We start from the raw sequence: 17,748 nt of genomic DNA on the forward strand, positions 1-17,748 counted from the left end.
ATAGATTTTTTGCCCAATTTTGTCCAGGTTCTACATATTTTGATATATTTTTGAGAGCTGTTTTGGGTCAAATTTGACTTAATCTCAGCTATTTCGGTTTCAGTTTTAAAAAAAAATACATCATGTCCTAAAATATGACATGGCAGTGGGTAATAGAGAATTCTCTGTAAAAAGTTGTGTAAAATCTAAAAATAAAACAAACAAAAAATCACTCTGCTTGTAGAAACTATAATTAAACACTACCTGAACACTTATCTTCAATTTAATATTAGAGAGGATTTTTTTTTTACCCTTTAAAACAATCTACATCCTTATTTTGAGATGATTCTTAGACAAGTTTGAAGTGGACTGAAATGTTTGTTTGTTTTTTCCAGTTTGGTGAAAACTTTTATTAGCAGACAAGGAAAGGGTGTGTAATTGACGTAAAAATAGGGTGAGAAAAGTTAATTTTGTCAAAGCAATAATGAAGTGAACATCAGAAAATAACAAAGATGCATAAATTTACTAGAAATTGACTCATTGAAAAAAAGTCATAATTCATCAAGTAATACAAATTAAAGTGTGAGATCTGACAAGTGGACTAAATAGATGAACAGTATGTTAGAGCTGAAGAATGTTAAGTCAGATTTTTCCTCAGTTCATGCATTAAATCGCCATGAAGCATGTCGTAGTTGAGGATTATTTAAGTATTTGTACAGTGAAGAAATACTCAGGACTGACAATATCGACACAGTGACTTCAAAACAAACATGTGAACCATAAGTTTTAACGCATAAAAACCCAAACAGTAACTGCTGACCTAAATCATCTACTGATCTAAATGTTTAGGAACTTCTGATCCACTAATCCTATCAATACCTGTAAATAATTTATGTAAAATACAGTTTGTCATCTTTTCATGGTCATCAGATGTGACCTATTTGGACGTTCAGAGGCACCATAGTTACCATGGAAACACCGCCATCTTCTACAACATTGATACACCAGTAAAACCCATGGAGTTGGATCAATGACAGTGGATAAAGACACCGGGTTTATGTTCAGTTAATGATATCTTTTCTTAAAAAGTTATATTTTTTTCAGTTTTCTTGGGTTTTTTTTTTTTTACACAATAACCCTCAACTTTAATCTGAGCTTCCATGAATATCTACATGATCAGTAAATTTAATACAGGAAAACATATGATTTTCACTGAAAAAATGCAAAACAAAGAGGAAAATATTATAATAAATGGTGATAAATCATTTAAGAAAGAAAATTCATTTGGAACCACCACAGAAGTAGTACTGGGTCTTTACGGGTTAAGAACAGCTGATTAGTGCAGGTTGGAAGCAGCTGCAGGTGCTCGAACATTTTCATAGTTGACCGCGTGACGATGATTATTTCCCTGTGAAATCAAACGTGTTTCTTAAGAAGTTTTGTACTTAAAGACAACACTTTCTGAAACTGCAGCCCAAACAACAGACAGTGTATTTCACTCACCTTTCTTCCGCATGTCTTGCTCACTGTGAAAATAAGGCAATGGATGGTTTAAAGTATTAGCTTGTGGCAGTATTGTGTAAAGTGAATGAAGTGGAGTGAAAGTGGAGTGTGAATTGTCTCACCTTTATTTTTGAGGTAAAGAAGAGAAATTACAGTCATCAAAAATACTCCGGTGGCACGCAGAATCAGGGTGAAGAGGCTCAGAAAAGTCCAATTAGTGCAATCTGATGACCAAAATAAAATCAGTTAAATGTTGTATGTCTACTTTAACACACACAAAAATGACCTGTAAGCATTGTCAGAATGTGTAGCATAAAGAGTTTGAATGTCATGTCATGTTAGACGTAGTATTGATATTCCAGACTGTTAACAGCAGGAGGAAGCCATGCACCAGAACACATTTAGGACGACAAAAACCACAAATTAATCCATGCTATGTATCCACAGACTGTATCACTCACTGAATACGGCATAAAAGGTATAAAGTATGAGACTGAATGAGAACTGCTATCAAACAACTTTTAGAGTCAAAGAAAGTGATAAAAGTGAAAGGCACTGTTGTTTTCACCACTGGACACAACTCTAAATAAAAAGAATGAAGTTTGATGTTGAAATCTCAGTGTTTCTTCTACATGGGTGAGTTTGATTATGAGGCTTATGAAGGTTTAAGGTTATTATGTAATAGTCAAGGGGTAACACATGGACGCATTTCATGTTCAACAGTCTCTGTCATCTAAGCAGAGTAACTTATATGCATGTATTATACATATTTGAGTGGGTATTTATAAGCACTTTAACATTATCTATAGGCCCTTTCCCACCGCAGGAACTTTTGCAGGAACTTTCTGTATTACCCTGAACTTTCAAAGTTCCTGGTGCATTTCCACTGAAAATTACCTTGGTAACTGACCCTCCCCCGGCCCCGAATTTACCCCGAAGAAGTTCCTGGTAGACAGGTCGTATTTTTCAGATTACCAGGAACTTTAAGGGGCGGGGCTGTGTGCTGGAGAAGGCTGAGTGGTGGACTAGACTGACAGCATTTCTGCATTCTGTTCACCGCCAATATTTAACTCATTTAATTTCCACAAGCTTTGGATTTTGATAAGTCAGAAAATGGGCCAAAAGAGAAGCTACAACAAGTGGACGGACGATGAGGAAATTCAGATGGACTTTGAATTGCCGACACAAAACGAGCGAGTAAAAGCTGTTGGAGCCTTTTAGATATTATGTTCAGCAATGCTGAAAATAAATTTTGGGGTAAAATATTGAAAAGTCTCCGTTTTATTGACATGAGAATGCGGTAACACGTGGACAGGTTGCCATAGTAACAGGTGGACGACTCTTTACCATAGTATGCATCAGCCAAAATGTATTAAAAGATTATTACTTTCTGAAAGTTTCACTCAAATATCTGAATTATAAAGAACTTGAAAATTAAAAATTGATATTTTTGTGGTAACATGTGGACAGGGCCTTTTAAGCAACTCAGAAATGTTCAAACTCATAAATATCAATGATATTCACAAAATAATGAAAATATAATACTTGACACTTAACAATCATCTATATAATCAACAGATTAAATACATTTTCAAATTTTTTAGATTTAATTTTTAGCGTCAAATTCGAGCCATGGCTACAGTGTAAAAAGTACAATTGATAAAAGCATTTGTAACTTTTTTTCTACAAGTGGTATTTTAAAAAGGATAACAGTTCCATAAAATAGACATCTTTACCTAAAAAATGAGCCCACTTGATAAATGATGCGTGCAAATTTACTTTTTCATGTTGATGTTCACTTTCACTTGATCAGACCCAATATTATTATCTTTGCTAAGTTTGCCATTTGTTAATCCATGGTTCAAACTTCACTGTGACAGTTCTAGCTACTGACAACACAAACCATACAGAAAATAGAGGTGGTTTGTGGTTTGTTAAACACAGAGCTAAGCTAACAGAGCTAGAATGTAAACCAGTGTTTCCCAACCGGTGTGTCACAGCACAGAAGTGTGCTGTCCAATTTCACCTGATTGGTACTGTAAGGGAGTAGTGTGATATGGACACATGTGAATGAACGCACTAATGATCCGCTCTACAACAACAGTCTCCTGTTTCTCTTTGCAAAATAAAAGTGAAAGTGAACCCGCCCCGATGCGATGCGTTCTGTTAATAAAGCCCCCCCTCACTAGTGATGCGTGGATTACCGGCTAACCCCAGGTATTGAGTTGGGGTGGAGGAGATATGCCTGCCATACTATTATAAGACAGACCTCAATCTATAAACAGGGGGTCTGTTCGAGGGGTCACTGACACACCCCTCTCATCTTTCTTGTTCCAAACATCCCGCAACAATGTCACCCATGCACCCCCGATGTGACCTGAGTGTCCGGTGACTGCTGCCAAGGAGTTCCCCATTCTGGCAAACAAAGTTATTTCAGTTCTGTTCCCTTTCTCCACAGTCTACTGTTTCTACGTGAGCTGGGTTTTCAAGCATGACTGATATAAAGACGGAAAAAGAGAGAGACTCAGCTGTTGAGGAAGATTTGTGAGTGTCTTTCTTCAATTCCTGCAAGAATATCAGCTTTGTGTTCAACTAAACAGGCCCAGGTTTCCCACTGAGTAAGTAAATTGAGATTAGATTTGCATTACATTTCAATAAATAAACTTTTAGTGACATTTTTGTTTGGTGGTGTGCCTTTGGATTTTTCTTATGTAAAATGTGTGCCTTGGTTCAAAAAGGTTGGGAAACACTCAATGTACACTGTCAGTCAATGCAGCATATATGAAAGTGTTATTTTGACCAGCTGAGTTTGTGTTTGAATAAGAAAACTTGATACAGATGCGTGTAAACAATGAGTTTTATGCTTTGTTTAGTCATACAGTCTGTGGATACATGGTGCTGATTTGTTTTGGTTGCTGTGGGTATGCTGTGGTGTCCGACTGCTCCCTACAGTTGATAGTTGGATTAATTTTTGGTTATCACCACTTCCATCCACTTTAATAAATTCCATTTCTTCAGTATTGATTTATGGAGAACATTATGTTACAACTTGTGTCTATTTTACCTGCAACTACAGGGCTGTTGCCAGTGAAGACAGGTGTGTATTCTGCATATATCACTGTGTTATTCATCTCAACAAACTGGCAGGTGTATCTCCTGTTGAATCCACTCAGACGTACAATCAGGGTAGAGACACAGCCAGTCTGTTTGGTCTTATACCCGATACCTTCACCCAGCAGAACAGTGCCTGTCTCATCCACCCACTGGACGCTGTCCCGTGGACATGGACCATATCCTCTATACCTCCACAGAGAGCACTGTAATGTGATGCTTCCATCTCTCCTTGGATCAGCATCAAGTGGAGACAGCGAGACTGTGAGGAAAAAAGCTTTTATTCCATCTGTTTTCCTGAAATGACCCATTATTACCACCAAGTGTAATGGCAGAGGTTATGTTTAACTGGGGTCTGTCTGTCTGTCTGTCTGTCTGTCTGTCTGTCTGTCTGTCTGTCTGTCTGTCTGTCAGCAAGATAACTCAAAAAGTTATGGACCGATTTGGATGAAATTTTCAGGAGATGTTGATACTGGCAAGAGCAACAAATTATTAAAATTTGGTGGTGATTGGGGGGGGCTGAGGTCTGTGCTCTCCGAGTGCTTTTCTAGTTATCTGATATTATACTGAATATGCAGAGGTTTGGTTGTAATGTACGATTAGAATTGATCAATTTGTTAGCGTAACAAAGTAATTTAGTTCTGGTTTTATTTTGAGGGACTGACTAGTTTCAGTTTAGTATTTAGTACCCCACCCCCCAAAGGGGAGTCAAGGGGAATTCAGTTTGTTTCTTTGTTTCTTTGATTGTTAACACAGTAGCAGCAAAACTATAGGTTGAATTCATACCAAATTAGGTTTATAGATTGCCAGTGACCCATAATAGATGTCATTACATTTTGGGAAAAGTAGGTCAAAGTTTAAATTTTTTAGTAATTTTTAAAATCTTTTTTCTTTTCCAATTTAATTATAATAGACGAAATTTCACATCTATAAGAACATCAATTTTGTTTCAGTTTACTTCCAACTTGGCACATATATAGAGGCAATTAATATGCTGACATCAGCACATGCATAGAAATGATGACATCAGCTGGATCAATGCCAAAATAAGCTACAATATGTGTGAGGGGCGGGGTTTGTTGTGCCTGGCACCACTTGTTTAATTTTGTTCTCAGTTATAATTGGTCAGATATGTCTGAAAAAGGTGGGATGAAGGATTGATTGAATGTGTTCAATAAAACCATGCATGTCCCATGTTATATAAAGTCATGTAACACTTGTTCACCATTAACTTAAGTGACTCATAATGAAAAAGAGGAGGTTCGGGTAACTTCCTAAACCTTCCGAGAAAAAAAATAAAATAAAGCTGATATTACCTGCAATATTACATCATTTCATTTCAGCTAATATTTTGCTTCTGTGCTATTTTTAGTCATAATTTAAATTAGCTGTAATACCCCTAAAAGGGAATATGCTTCTATAGAAAGTGATGGAGCTCACCAGTGAGGATGTTCACATACACATATGAGTTTGTGTTCCCTTTATACTTCGAATAACAGGTGTAGGCACCGGCATCATCAGCAGTGAGGTTGTATATGACCAGACTGAAGTTGGGGTCCAGAGTCATCCTGGAAGCTCGGGGAGAGCTCTGCACTATACATCCATTCTTAACCTCTTCTTCAGCTTTAGAAGGTTCTCTGTTGTAAAACCAGTCAAAATCCCATTTTTTCTCAGAGGATAATTTACCAATACAGGGCAGTGCAGTGCTTTGTCCAGGTCTGTAGAAAAGGGAGACGTCCCCACTGATTCCTGATGCAAAGACAGAAAAACACAGGATCTGTTGTAATCAGTGCTTCCATATGATGGACCATCGTTTAACAACTGCTCTTTTCACAGCATCATCTGGTCATGTCACATTGTACTTCTGCTATAAGCACAATGGAAAAATAACATCATGGTGTTTTATTTTTGTTTTGTACTTTTGCCAAATGTTTCAGTAATTGTCTTTTCATAGTTAAAATGTGTCATGTGTCCAATCTTTAATAACAAAAGGCAAACAGGAAGGTAATAAATGTAGGTTTCTAAATTTCTATACAAGTACATGGATCTTCTTCTTCTTCATTGGGTGTATTTGCATAACAGAAATATTATTAGACTTATTTTACCAGAATGATGTAAATTTAACTCCTTAAAACCCCAAACATCCACCGGTGACCAGAAGTGCTGATCTAAACTATTTAATACCTGCTGAGCCATTAATCCTATCAATACATGTGAATAATTGGTGTAAAATACTGTTTTTCATCTTTTCCTGGTCATCAGATGTGACCTATTTGGACAGTCAGAATGTGGAAACACTGTCATTTTCTACAACACTGATTCACCAGTAAAACCCATGCAGTTGGATCAATGACAGTAGATGGAGGTGCTTGGTTTATGTTCAGTTAATGATATATTTTGCTGAAAAAGATGTTTTTTCTTCAGTTTCTGTGTTTCTAATGAAATAACCCTCAGCTTTTATTAACATTACATTTACATTTACATTTATGCATTTGGCAGATGCTTTTTTCCATAGCGACTTACAGGGGAAAACCAATCAAATCACTCAATCAATCAAATTTTATTTATATAGCGCCAGATCACAACAAAAAGTTATCTCATGACATTTTATATATAGAGTTGGTCAAAACCAGACTCTAAGCCAATTTACAGAAACCCAACAGAATCCTCCAGGAGCAAACACTTGTGACTTTTATCTGAGCTTTTATGAACATCTACATGACCAGTGCATTAAATATATTAAAATACATGATCTTTACTGAAACAATGCAAAATACAGAGGGTAATATTACAATAAATGGTTATGAAACTTTAAAAAGGAGGGGAAAAAATCAAATGGGAACTGTCACAAAAGTAGCACTGGGTCTTTATGGGTTAATAGAATAAAGCGTGTGAGAATTAATCATCAAGCCAAATTTCCATACTGTGGTAATAATAATAGTAATTTCTTTAGCCTCCTGAGACCCAGCAATGCATTTTTGTGTAGGGGACAAGAGTTTCACAGCTTTACTTAGAAAAAAAAAACCTGTCCCCTGCAAAGGACATTCCATAAAAAAGTAAAATAAAAATAAAAATTGGATGCTTTTTCCAATCAAGACAATTATTTAATGTGAAAAAGCCAGAACATTTACTTTCCAAGGTCTCAGGAGGTTAGGACACAAACCAAACACTATTGCAATGAAAGAATAGACAAGCAAAACTGTCATTTTGATTAATCAACTCTATATATAGCTATAAATTTATATATAACTCTAAATAATGAAAGAAATAAGCTTTAACAATATGAATATTGTGTAATATAGATGATCATGACAGACGTATATTTTTCTTCTACATTATGAGTGAACATAATCGTACAGAAGCATGTAACCAGCCACTGTTCTGTTTTCCTCAACTTGCATATGATTTTTTTAGAGATATTTCCACATGAAAAAGTTAGAAACACAGCACTAAAGCCATACTAAATATACGCATGAGAAAAGGATAATTTACCTTCAAGCTGAAGGACAGAAATACAAACAGAAAACATTAATTCCAGAGGGATCATTGTTCAGTCTTTGTCCATAGGAGGATGTTTTATGAGCCTTCTCTTCTCTGAGAGTGATGTTCCTCTTTCTGTAAAAAGGTTAAGAAAACTTTAGCCACCACCCATCCATGTCACAGAGAAGTGTTCAGGTTGTACATAATAGGAATAAAAATTACAAAGAAATTCTGGACTATGTTTCAAATAGTAAATAATATGGTATAGACCTAATATCTGTATATGACATGTTTGAAGGTATCTGCTGACTCAGACATTTCTGTACACAGACTCTATTGTCTTTTGTTTTCTCCAAAAAACACAAGTTAAAAGGGATTCAACTAGATAATATGAGGACAGGCCACATCCAAGCAAATAAAAAGATGTTGTGAAGAAAGCCATATTTCCATTCTAACAAAACACTTTTGATGACCTGCTGTTTAATTAGAATTAAGACTCTTTGTCAGTATATTATGTACACACACCAGAATTGACCAAAATTAACCCATCGCTGGCTGAACATGCAGGGACTCACGGGGGGTACATGGGGGGTTAAGTGCCTTGCTCAAGGGCAGTGTGTCTGAGGTCAAACAGTAGTCTGATCCTTCCACTGTCAAGTGTAATAAACTGCATATAAAAGTTTTTTTTTTAAAGTGTTGTTTCAGCACAGTGTAATAAATATAAGAGGGCATCCTGTCGTCTGTTCGTTCACTGGTTAAAAAAAAGGAAGTTGCACAGTTGTGAAATCACGAAACAGAGGGGCAGGAGAAGGGCACCACAGAGGGAGCAGAGAGGCAACTTCTGCAGAATGAACAGAGGAGTGTTTTTGCTTTCAAATAACCTCAGCTTTCCATCATTTCCCCTTCATTCTTAGTCTGCACCAGAAATTTTGCATCAAAAATACAATTATGTTGAACCAGAGCATAGTTTATGGTCAAAATACATTTCTTGAGGCAAGACCCACCATCTCCAATCTCCAATCTCTGGATCCTCCTAGAAGGAAAACCCTGAGGTGGTCTGAAGGGACTGACTTTTGCCCCACTTTTATGGTGGTTTAATGAGTGAAATGCTTAATATTCTTCAGTATTCTAGGCTCATTTTAATGTCATTTAGTTATGTTATTACTGTGATGTACGTGGTGATATAGTATCTATTAACCCTTTATCAGGCAAGTGACTGTTTTTGGTCATTTCTACACATTACAAGACAGTGACAGCAACAGTTCCAGTGAGGACAGTGAGTCAACAATCAGATCCACTGTGGTCTACAGTGTCTGTAAGGTCCACCTCTGCATGAACAGTGAGTGTACCTGCTTTGTTAGGTACCATGAAGTACTGGTACTAATGTAAGTAATGATGTTCAAAGGGAGAATGTGGATGTGGACAGGTGTCTGTTGTTCTAATGTTCTAAAAGTAATGTTCTTTTCATCTTACATGTGTTTTTGTTGTATTTTTTATATTTACTTCTTGGATTTTTTTTTTTTTTTTTTGCCACTTACAGGTAAGGAACCAAATATGGTAACTTCACTGACCTTGATTTTCTACTTAATAAAAATTTTTTGAAAGATGTTAAAAAAAAGGAATACATTCGTATTATGTCCTCCAATAACACACTAAGGTTGAAATTTAAAATTTCAGGATATTTCTATGAGTGCCATATACAGGGTTAATATTTAATTAAATCCTTCTTTTTTAATTATCATTCTTTTAATGCTTCTGAATGACTTCTTTGTGCACATTGTATTGAAACAAAGTTTCAGCATCATAATCAAAGCTAAAATATTAAGTGTGTGGGATTTTGACCAGGCTGTGTTAAGGAACATTGAAGTAACTGAAAGAGCAATAACTGATTAAAAATATCAAGTAAATCTATGATACAATGCTAGAGTTTGCCACATAATATGCATTGTTTATTGTTCATATTTTGAACATTAAAAAAAAAAAAAAAACAATGCTGCAGATATAAACAACCATTTAAATAATGTTGGAGTATATGAAATTAAAAATCCTGCTTGCTGTCTCTATTTTGTTAAAAAGGGCAAATGTAAATAATTGATGTTCTGAAACTGAAATCCAATATATTTGTAGATAAACAAATATTTTTTTTTGTTTTGTTTTGTTTTGTTTTGTTTTGTTTTTCATGGCTACTTTATTCCCAGTAGAGAATGGAAAGTGCTTCCCTTTAGCTGCTGCAGTGTTTTGTATTTGGTCTTCTTGCAGCAGAGGGCAGCATCAGCCCGCTTACAAACCATCAGCTGTGGTTTTCAGTGCTGCTTTTACAACAGAGTGGTTTTCTCCATTAGTCATTCCCAGTCCTTTCTCCGCTTGGAGGCAGCAACGTAGCATTCAGCTGTGTAACCTTTGTCAAATGACAGAATCAGAACATCTGCTGTGATAAAAACAGAACCGGACACTGTGGGTGAACAGGAAGGAGATGATGGATGATGAGATAAACTGGGTAAATAGGTCTAATGAGCTGAGAAGGGAACAAGGTCAATACTAACAATGCAGTGTTTTTGTCTCATAATACTCCAACATATTTTATTTGAATAAGAATAGAATAGATTTCCTGGTTCGGTTATTTCTGATGCTTTCAGGCGAATTATAACAATTTTACTCTGGACCAATGATCTGTAGGCTAGCTAAATTAAATGTTCTCATCTAGTCTAATAATAAAACTGCTCTGTGATCATAAAATATTAAATGTGGACATGAGGGAGGTGAAGAAAAGTCAGACTGGAGGAGTGGTTTAATGGCCTCAGAAACCAGCGATGGACTCTTTCCTCAATGTGTGTGTGTGTGTGTGTGTGTGTGTGTGTGTGTGTGTGTGTGTGTGTGTGTGTGTGCGTGCGTGCGTGCGTGCGTGCGTGCGTGCGTGCCTGTGTGTGTGATTTTTTTTTTTCTTGTACATAAATCAGTGTTTGCATTTAAGATCTGCAAGATTAATAATCCTGTCTTTGCATCACACTGATTAGTTACTTACTGATTAATTAACAATATATTTTAGTAATTAAAAGCACTATTTATAGACTCTAAAAGCTGCAAACAATTTATATTTATACCTCAACTTAAATTCACATTGATTATAGACACAGAGGCAAAATGGTATGTTACATTTTAGCTTTTTCATAGTTATTTACAACATCTAGTCAGTTTTATGAAGCTAAGCCTCTACTCCTGAGATGGAATTCATATGAAAAATAAATAAATGTAGTACTAATTGTTTAAATGAGACTGTTTTCTGAGCTAAAATGCCAGATATTTGGGGGTTCTACACAAGATTTTTTCCATTTTTTCTTTATTTTATGTGAAAGTATTTGTGTTTTTGTTTTTGTTTTTTAACACTACGAATCATTATCTGTTGACACAATTCTTTCAGTTCTTAACAGTTATACCCAAAATGTGTTTTGTGAGGTCACACCAACCTTGACCTTTGACACTTAGCAGCCATAATCTAATAAATGTATCTTTAATCCAAGACAAAATCCCCTCCATGCATTCCTGTAACACCATGCTCTTCAGAAATCTCAGTGATCCTGACCTTTGACCTTAGGCCACAAACCTGATTTCATTTCATTCTTGCATCGAAGTGCACGTTTGCCGTATTTTGTTAAATTCTGTCAAACGATTGAGGTATTTAATTGTAGACTTTTTGCAGATGTACTATAGATGCACATAGGAGCTAAAGACAATAGATGCACTACACTGGTAATCCAACAGCGAGACAGTTGGATAATTTGATTTTAACATCTAGTAAAGTACAAATTTTGTCTATGATGCATGTATATTACAGACTGCAGACAAAGAGCTTGATAATAAAAATGTTCAATACAAAACCTATATAATACACTAAATAAGAGCTTTATCTGTTCAACAGTACCCACTGTTCTATAACACATAATCCACCTCTTCCTATTGTACTGTCCTTTTTCTTCAGTGTTTATGATCTTCACTAAACAAACCCACCAAGATCCACATTAATTTCCTCAAACATCATCAGTCCCCACTCGTAGCCTGTAAAATATGAATGATGAAGCCAAAGCATGTGGAGCAAAACTAGCACCAAATGACTCTGATCACCCTGTTTAGTTCCAATGCAGGACAAACCGTCACTCAAACATGTTTTCCTCACTGCTATTATTGAGATGAACAAGCCACAGCGATATTTGCACATTCAATGTATTATTGTTATTATCTACATTTTACTCAATATGTTATTTATTTGAGTCCTTTTAAATTATTTGTCATTTATTCATATGTTCTTTTCTTTTGTATCCCTGTTGGTGAGTCTTGAGTGCTTTTATCATATTTTATGTACTAATTTTCTGTTATGTTGCATCTTGCATTACTTGAAATTTCCTAAAATTACTTTTCATATTGGTAATTTAGCATCGATTTGCAGATACATGACATAAAGATGGAAAAGGCCTCACTTTGCTGAAGTATTGTCCCCTCTACAACTCAGACAGGGAATTAATGTTATATTTTGTGGCAGAGTTAACACCTGTTTATCATTTTTGAAGACTTACTGGTTTTTTAAGACATGGTCATATTTATTCAGGTGTTTTACTGAGCAAATGTGTATGATATTTTGTGTGGCATATGTTGAAGTGTCTGGATTACAAATGTAACCAGTAACTTCTTAGGTTTTTCATGATGCTGTGAACTCAGCTGTGGTGTGTTTTAATGTGATTTTGGGTTGTATCATAAATATTGCATGCAGGGTGAAGCTGAAGACACACACACTCACACATACATATACACACATATACACATAAATCTTCATGTATTGATCCCAGAGATTCAAACATGTGTGATTCAACAGCCGGTGCCAGTGACGGTGTCTTTTATTGGATTTTTTTTTTTTTTTTTTTTTTTTTTACAGCCAGACGTGAACTCCACACGACTGGCTCACCATGTTTCATACGTATTTACATGAAACCCCATCCCACCCCCTTCCCTGCCTTTTACTTGCAGGTTGCCATGGAAACAGGCACAGTATCCGCCTCCTCCTCCACAGTCATTCCTCACTTCCTGATTGTCTCTGGATCCCGGCATCCATCCATCCATCCCCCCTCCTCCGTCGTCATTCGATATCCTCCCTGCTCCCCACCCCCAACAGCCCTCACACACACATCTATACAATATTTTACAGCTCCAACACAGTACATGGATGATTTTACGGACTTACATGACAAAAATGTTCAGATATGAGGTAATGTAGACTATGAACAGCTGCACAGAATGGCGTCCTCCTTGCATCAACCAGCTCTCAAACTGTTTTGCTCATATTTCATCTATATTTGAGGCAGTAGAACAGACTTACACACAGCGAATTAACAATTTTTTGGTATAAAAACTTGACTGTTTTCTTTTTTGCTTTACTCTTAGTAACTTAATCTATTTTTAGGGATGCACCAACATATTGGCCATTTACACCCAATGTGTTTGGAGTTTTTTCCTGTTTTTTGGAGTTTTTCCTTGCCGAGAAGGAGGGTCTAAGAATGGGGGATGCCTATGACATTAATCCGTTTCTTTCATCAATTGTTTATGTGAGTGTTGTTTATTTTCATATTCAACAAATTCTGTAAAACCCTGTGAGGTAACTTTGTTCTGATATTGGGTTCTACAAATGAAATTGAACTGACTTGAATTGAATGTTTTGTTTCTCGGCTGACAAAAAATGTCATAGCCGATATTTATTCATCGTGTTACATTGGAGGTTGTTTCATAACCAGTCTAGAGGCTCTTAAAACTGTAAGGATTCTTATTTTTTGTATTCAATGTGCATTTTTGAGGGTCTAAACATGATGAAATTTGTTGAAAACATAACAAAGTTCAGCCCAAAAATGCATTGAAAATGAATGAGGTTTCTCTAAAATATGCCAGACTTTGTTGGTGTAAGTATCAGGTCCAGTCACACAACAATACCTTTAAACCAATACTCTACACCCAACAGGATGTCCACTAGTTTAATTTTAATGTGCTAATGCTCTGGAGTTTTTACCATTTTTAGCTAATGTGCGTCAAAATGAAATCATTACATCTGATTTCAAAGATTTTTATGATGAAAAGTTGTCTTTTCATTGAATGGTGTTGCAGTGGTGACAGCAGTCTTTATTTTTTCACTAGAAATGGATCAGTAGCCAACTGACCCTACACAATCTTAATGAATGAAGCATGCATTTCCTCAGATGTGCAAAATTTGGTAGAAACATACATCAGGTCTAGATGCATAAAAATGTTCCTTGAATCTATCCCTTAAACCAAGCAGGAAGTAATTTTGACTTAAACAGGACTTTTTGCTATTTCTGCTGACCATAGTGATATTTAACTCCTTTTTACAAAATCTGATAACAGTCCAGGCATGACGTCTACATGATGTGATATGAAATCTACCCGCCAAACTAGTGAGCTCATAAAAAACACTTGACCGGGTAGATTTAGTTTTACAGGTAAATAAATATATTCATAAATGTATTTCATGCATCATGTTTCATGGTCACTTGTGTCCTTCAATCATATTTAAGCACATATATGCAAAAATGTTCCATTTATAATGTTCAAAATTAGCGAAATTTATCAACAGTTTGAGATGAAAAACCTGTTTTGATTTTATCTTGGTGAGATTATTGTGCTGTAGAGACATCTACTGAAGTTAGCATGCTAACTAGCTAAACCTGATCTTTCTCATAATACCACAAAAGAACTGACATTACCAAGAACAGCAACTTAATATAACGTTTCATTGCAGCAATATCAACTAGTTATTTCTCTGCCACTATGTAATAACAGTGGTTCTCAAACGGAACCACAGTTTGGTCTTTTTCCTCTAATCTCTGCAACAAGAACAGAGAGAGTGCTGATTTGCTTCTTTATAACGAGGTAAATCACTTGAGTAATTTGTTTTTATAATGAAGAATTCTTTGTTTCATGACACAAAAGCAGGAAAATAGAAGCAAAAACAAAACAAACAAAAGATATCATCACTGGTGTTATTGAAAAACCAGTTTGGGATTATAATTTCACAATTGGTGCATCCCTAATTTGTTAAATGTGGTCTGTTATGCCTCCTCAGATTAAAAAAAAAATGTTTATATACAGTATTTTTATTTTGTTCCCTAAACACCATATAACAACACAATACACATAAATCTGCATCTGAACACTTCATCTCCTAGGAATACTCACAGTCTTTGTAACCTCCATTATGAAACACATGAAACATGAAAATTTGGGTGCTGCTTCAGAGCATTTTAAACCACATTTTCTACAACAAACTGGGTCAATTGTGTATTCTGAATCTGATGATGAAACACAAACAGCCTCCAGTGAACATCTGCAAATGTAAACGGCTGACACAGTGTAGAAAGTAGGTTAACACCAATTTATGTTCACTCAACATCACAGCTTGACTCTTAATTAGTGCATTTACAATCAGTAAACCTTCAATATTCTCAGGACCTGCAGATAAATATATTTTCATTAATTTAGCATTCCTATCATGGTATTTATTTTCATGTATAATTTTTGGGTCATGTGATTTTATCATGTGTCAGGTATTGTAACACATGATTAATAGATTCCATGTTCCTTCACACTAGTAGCCTTTTAAGAGTGGAGGTTTAGCTGGAACTGGAGCTCAGGCATCAATAATACAGTGATAAATTAGTCCGCCTAGCATGACCCCCCCGTCTGCTGCTCTTAACCTCGACAGAGTAAAGAACCCTGTGACACTAAACTGTACACCACGCTGTTGTCTAAACAAAAACTTACACCGGTCTGACCTCCACCAGGTAGATTCAGTTTTACAGACATTGTCAATATACAGTATTAACATTTTCTATTACTTAATGCTTCCACTCCACATCATTTTAGCAGTAAATATTATATATTTTTTAATCATTTTCCCCAGTGGATCATCTTATCTTATGTCCTTCCTGTTTGGTTTAATTGAATATTTGAAGCAGCATATTGTGCAATCACGAAAATATCACGCACCTTCATTTTATCACACATAGATTACTGCAATTAATCCAATCACATCTATCTGTGCAATTATTGTATGTAATCGCAAGAGAGGTTGCATATTAAAGAGAAAAAAGGCAAAGCAGATGCTATTAAATTTCAATTTTTTTTTGTTTTTGTGTGTTTTTGCATTTGTTTAAGTTGTTTGAGTTGAAAAGTATCGATACAAATCACTATTAAATTGTGGATTTTTGTCAATAATCAAGCTGCAAACTCAAAATGGCAATCACAATATTTTCCACACTAACTAATTATGACTTGTTTGCCAAGTTGTGCAGCACTTATCACAAATGCCCTTTAACTTATATGAACTGGAAATCTACTGGTTGACTCCAGACAGTGCAGAACTCAGCTGCCAGGCTGTTTTTTCTACTTTATTAAGATTTTTGGGATAACATTAAAGGTTCTTTTTTGCCTCTTTCATCTCTGACACTCTCTGTACTATATATAGAAATCAGGCAGATTTAATTTGTCTAAAGAGATCAAACATTTGGATTATAATCATTCTCATTCAATTCCCATCCAGGTCTGTGAAATCGTTCCAGCCAAACTTTTCATAGATTTTCACAGATTAAAAATCCTCTCTGACATTCAAATAACAGTGTAGTTTCTATGGTTACTATTGTTTACCATACTCTCAATAACATTTTAGCTAAAACCTCCAATGCACTTATATTTTATACATCATAATTCATGATTATAATGGCTATGTTTGTTTTCTAATGATTTTAAAGGGTGATATTTCAGGCTAAAAATGAACATCCAAGTATGAAGACATAACAGTTTTGATACTGAGTTAAAGACATCACTGTATTGTGTTGCTGTCTAAACAAAAATACTTAATGAAGTCAATTTAGGTAGATGTTAACTTGACTTAGGTTCTCCAGGTATTTTAAAGGGGCAATTTGTAATGTTTTGTGGTATAAAATGTTAAAAATGAACAATAATTCAACAACAGTGTGATGAAATAAATGCCACTTGAGTAATGTGTTTGCTTTTTCAGTTCTTTGTTGCAGTTCAGACCAGTTTTTGGACAAATGGAGGTGCTTTTTATGTGGCAAACAAACCAGGTATATTAACCTTGTCCTTGAAAACTGTGAAAATAAAAAAGATATAATAAGTGCAGCAAATGGGAACCCAAACTGTGCCAAAAAGGATCCCAAACTGTGTTGATATTTCATTTTACTGTGGCTCTTTTCTTACCACTGAGCCTTAAACTGGATTTAAACAAACCAACCAATCAACTGGCACTGTTTGATGAAAGTTGGATTTAATCTTACAAATTGCCCCTTTAATATAAGTTAATTCTTCTCCTTTGGGAAATCTCTCCAGCCAAACTACATCAGTCAAAAATGAACAATTATATTAATTTCTTTGTTTGTATAGCTGCAATTTTGTACCAATACCTTGGATATTAACCCATAAAGACCCAAACATCTATCATTGACTTAAACCAGCTACTGATCTAAACTGTTTAATACCTGCTGATCCACTAATCCTATCAATGCATGTAAATAATAGGTGCAAAATACAGTTTGTCATCTTTTCATGGTCATCAGATATGACCCATTTGGATGTTCAGAGGCTCCGTAGTTACCGTGGAAACAC

At 35.5% G+C, this 17,748-nt stretch overlaps 1 protein-coding gene across 1 annotated transcript; it reads right to left on the reverse strand.

The window, feature by feature from the left end:
- Positions 1–1,221: 1,221 nt before the first annotated feature.
- Positions 1,222–8,205, reverse strand: LOC115415280 (uncharacterized). Its single transcript, XM_030128797.1, has 6 exons — positions 8,086–8,205; positions 6,034–6,342; positions 4,547–4,855; positions 1,605–1,706; positions 1,483–1,505; positions 1,222–1,387 (listed from the first exon to the last, which is right to left on the reverse strand). The coding sequence occupies exons 1-6, from the start codon at positions 8,138–8,140 to the stop codon at positions 1,316–1,318; spliced, it is 870 nt and encodes a 289-aa protein (XP_029984657.1). The 5' UTR covers positions 8,141–8,205; the 3' UTR covers positions 1,222–1,315.
- Positions 8,206–17,748: the final 9,543 nt, after the last annotated feature.

This window comes from Sphaeramia orbicularis, chromosome 24 (assembly GCF_902148855.1).
Source record: "Sphaeramia orbicularis chromosome 24, fSphaOr1.1, whole genome shotgun sequence".
Taxonomy (NCBI): Eukaryota; Metazoa; Chordata; class Actinopteri; order Kurtiformes; family Apogonidae; genus Sphaeramia; species Sphaeramia orbicularis.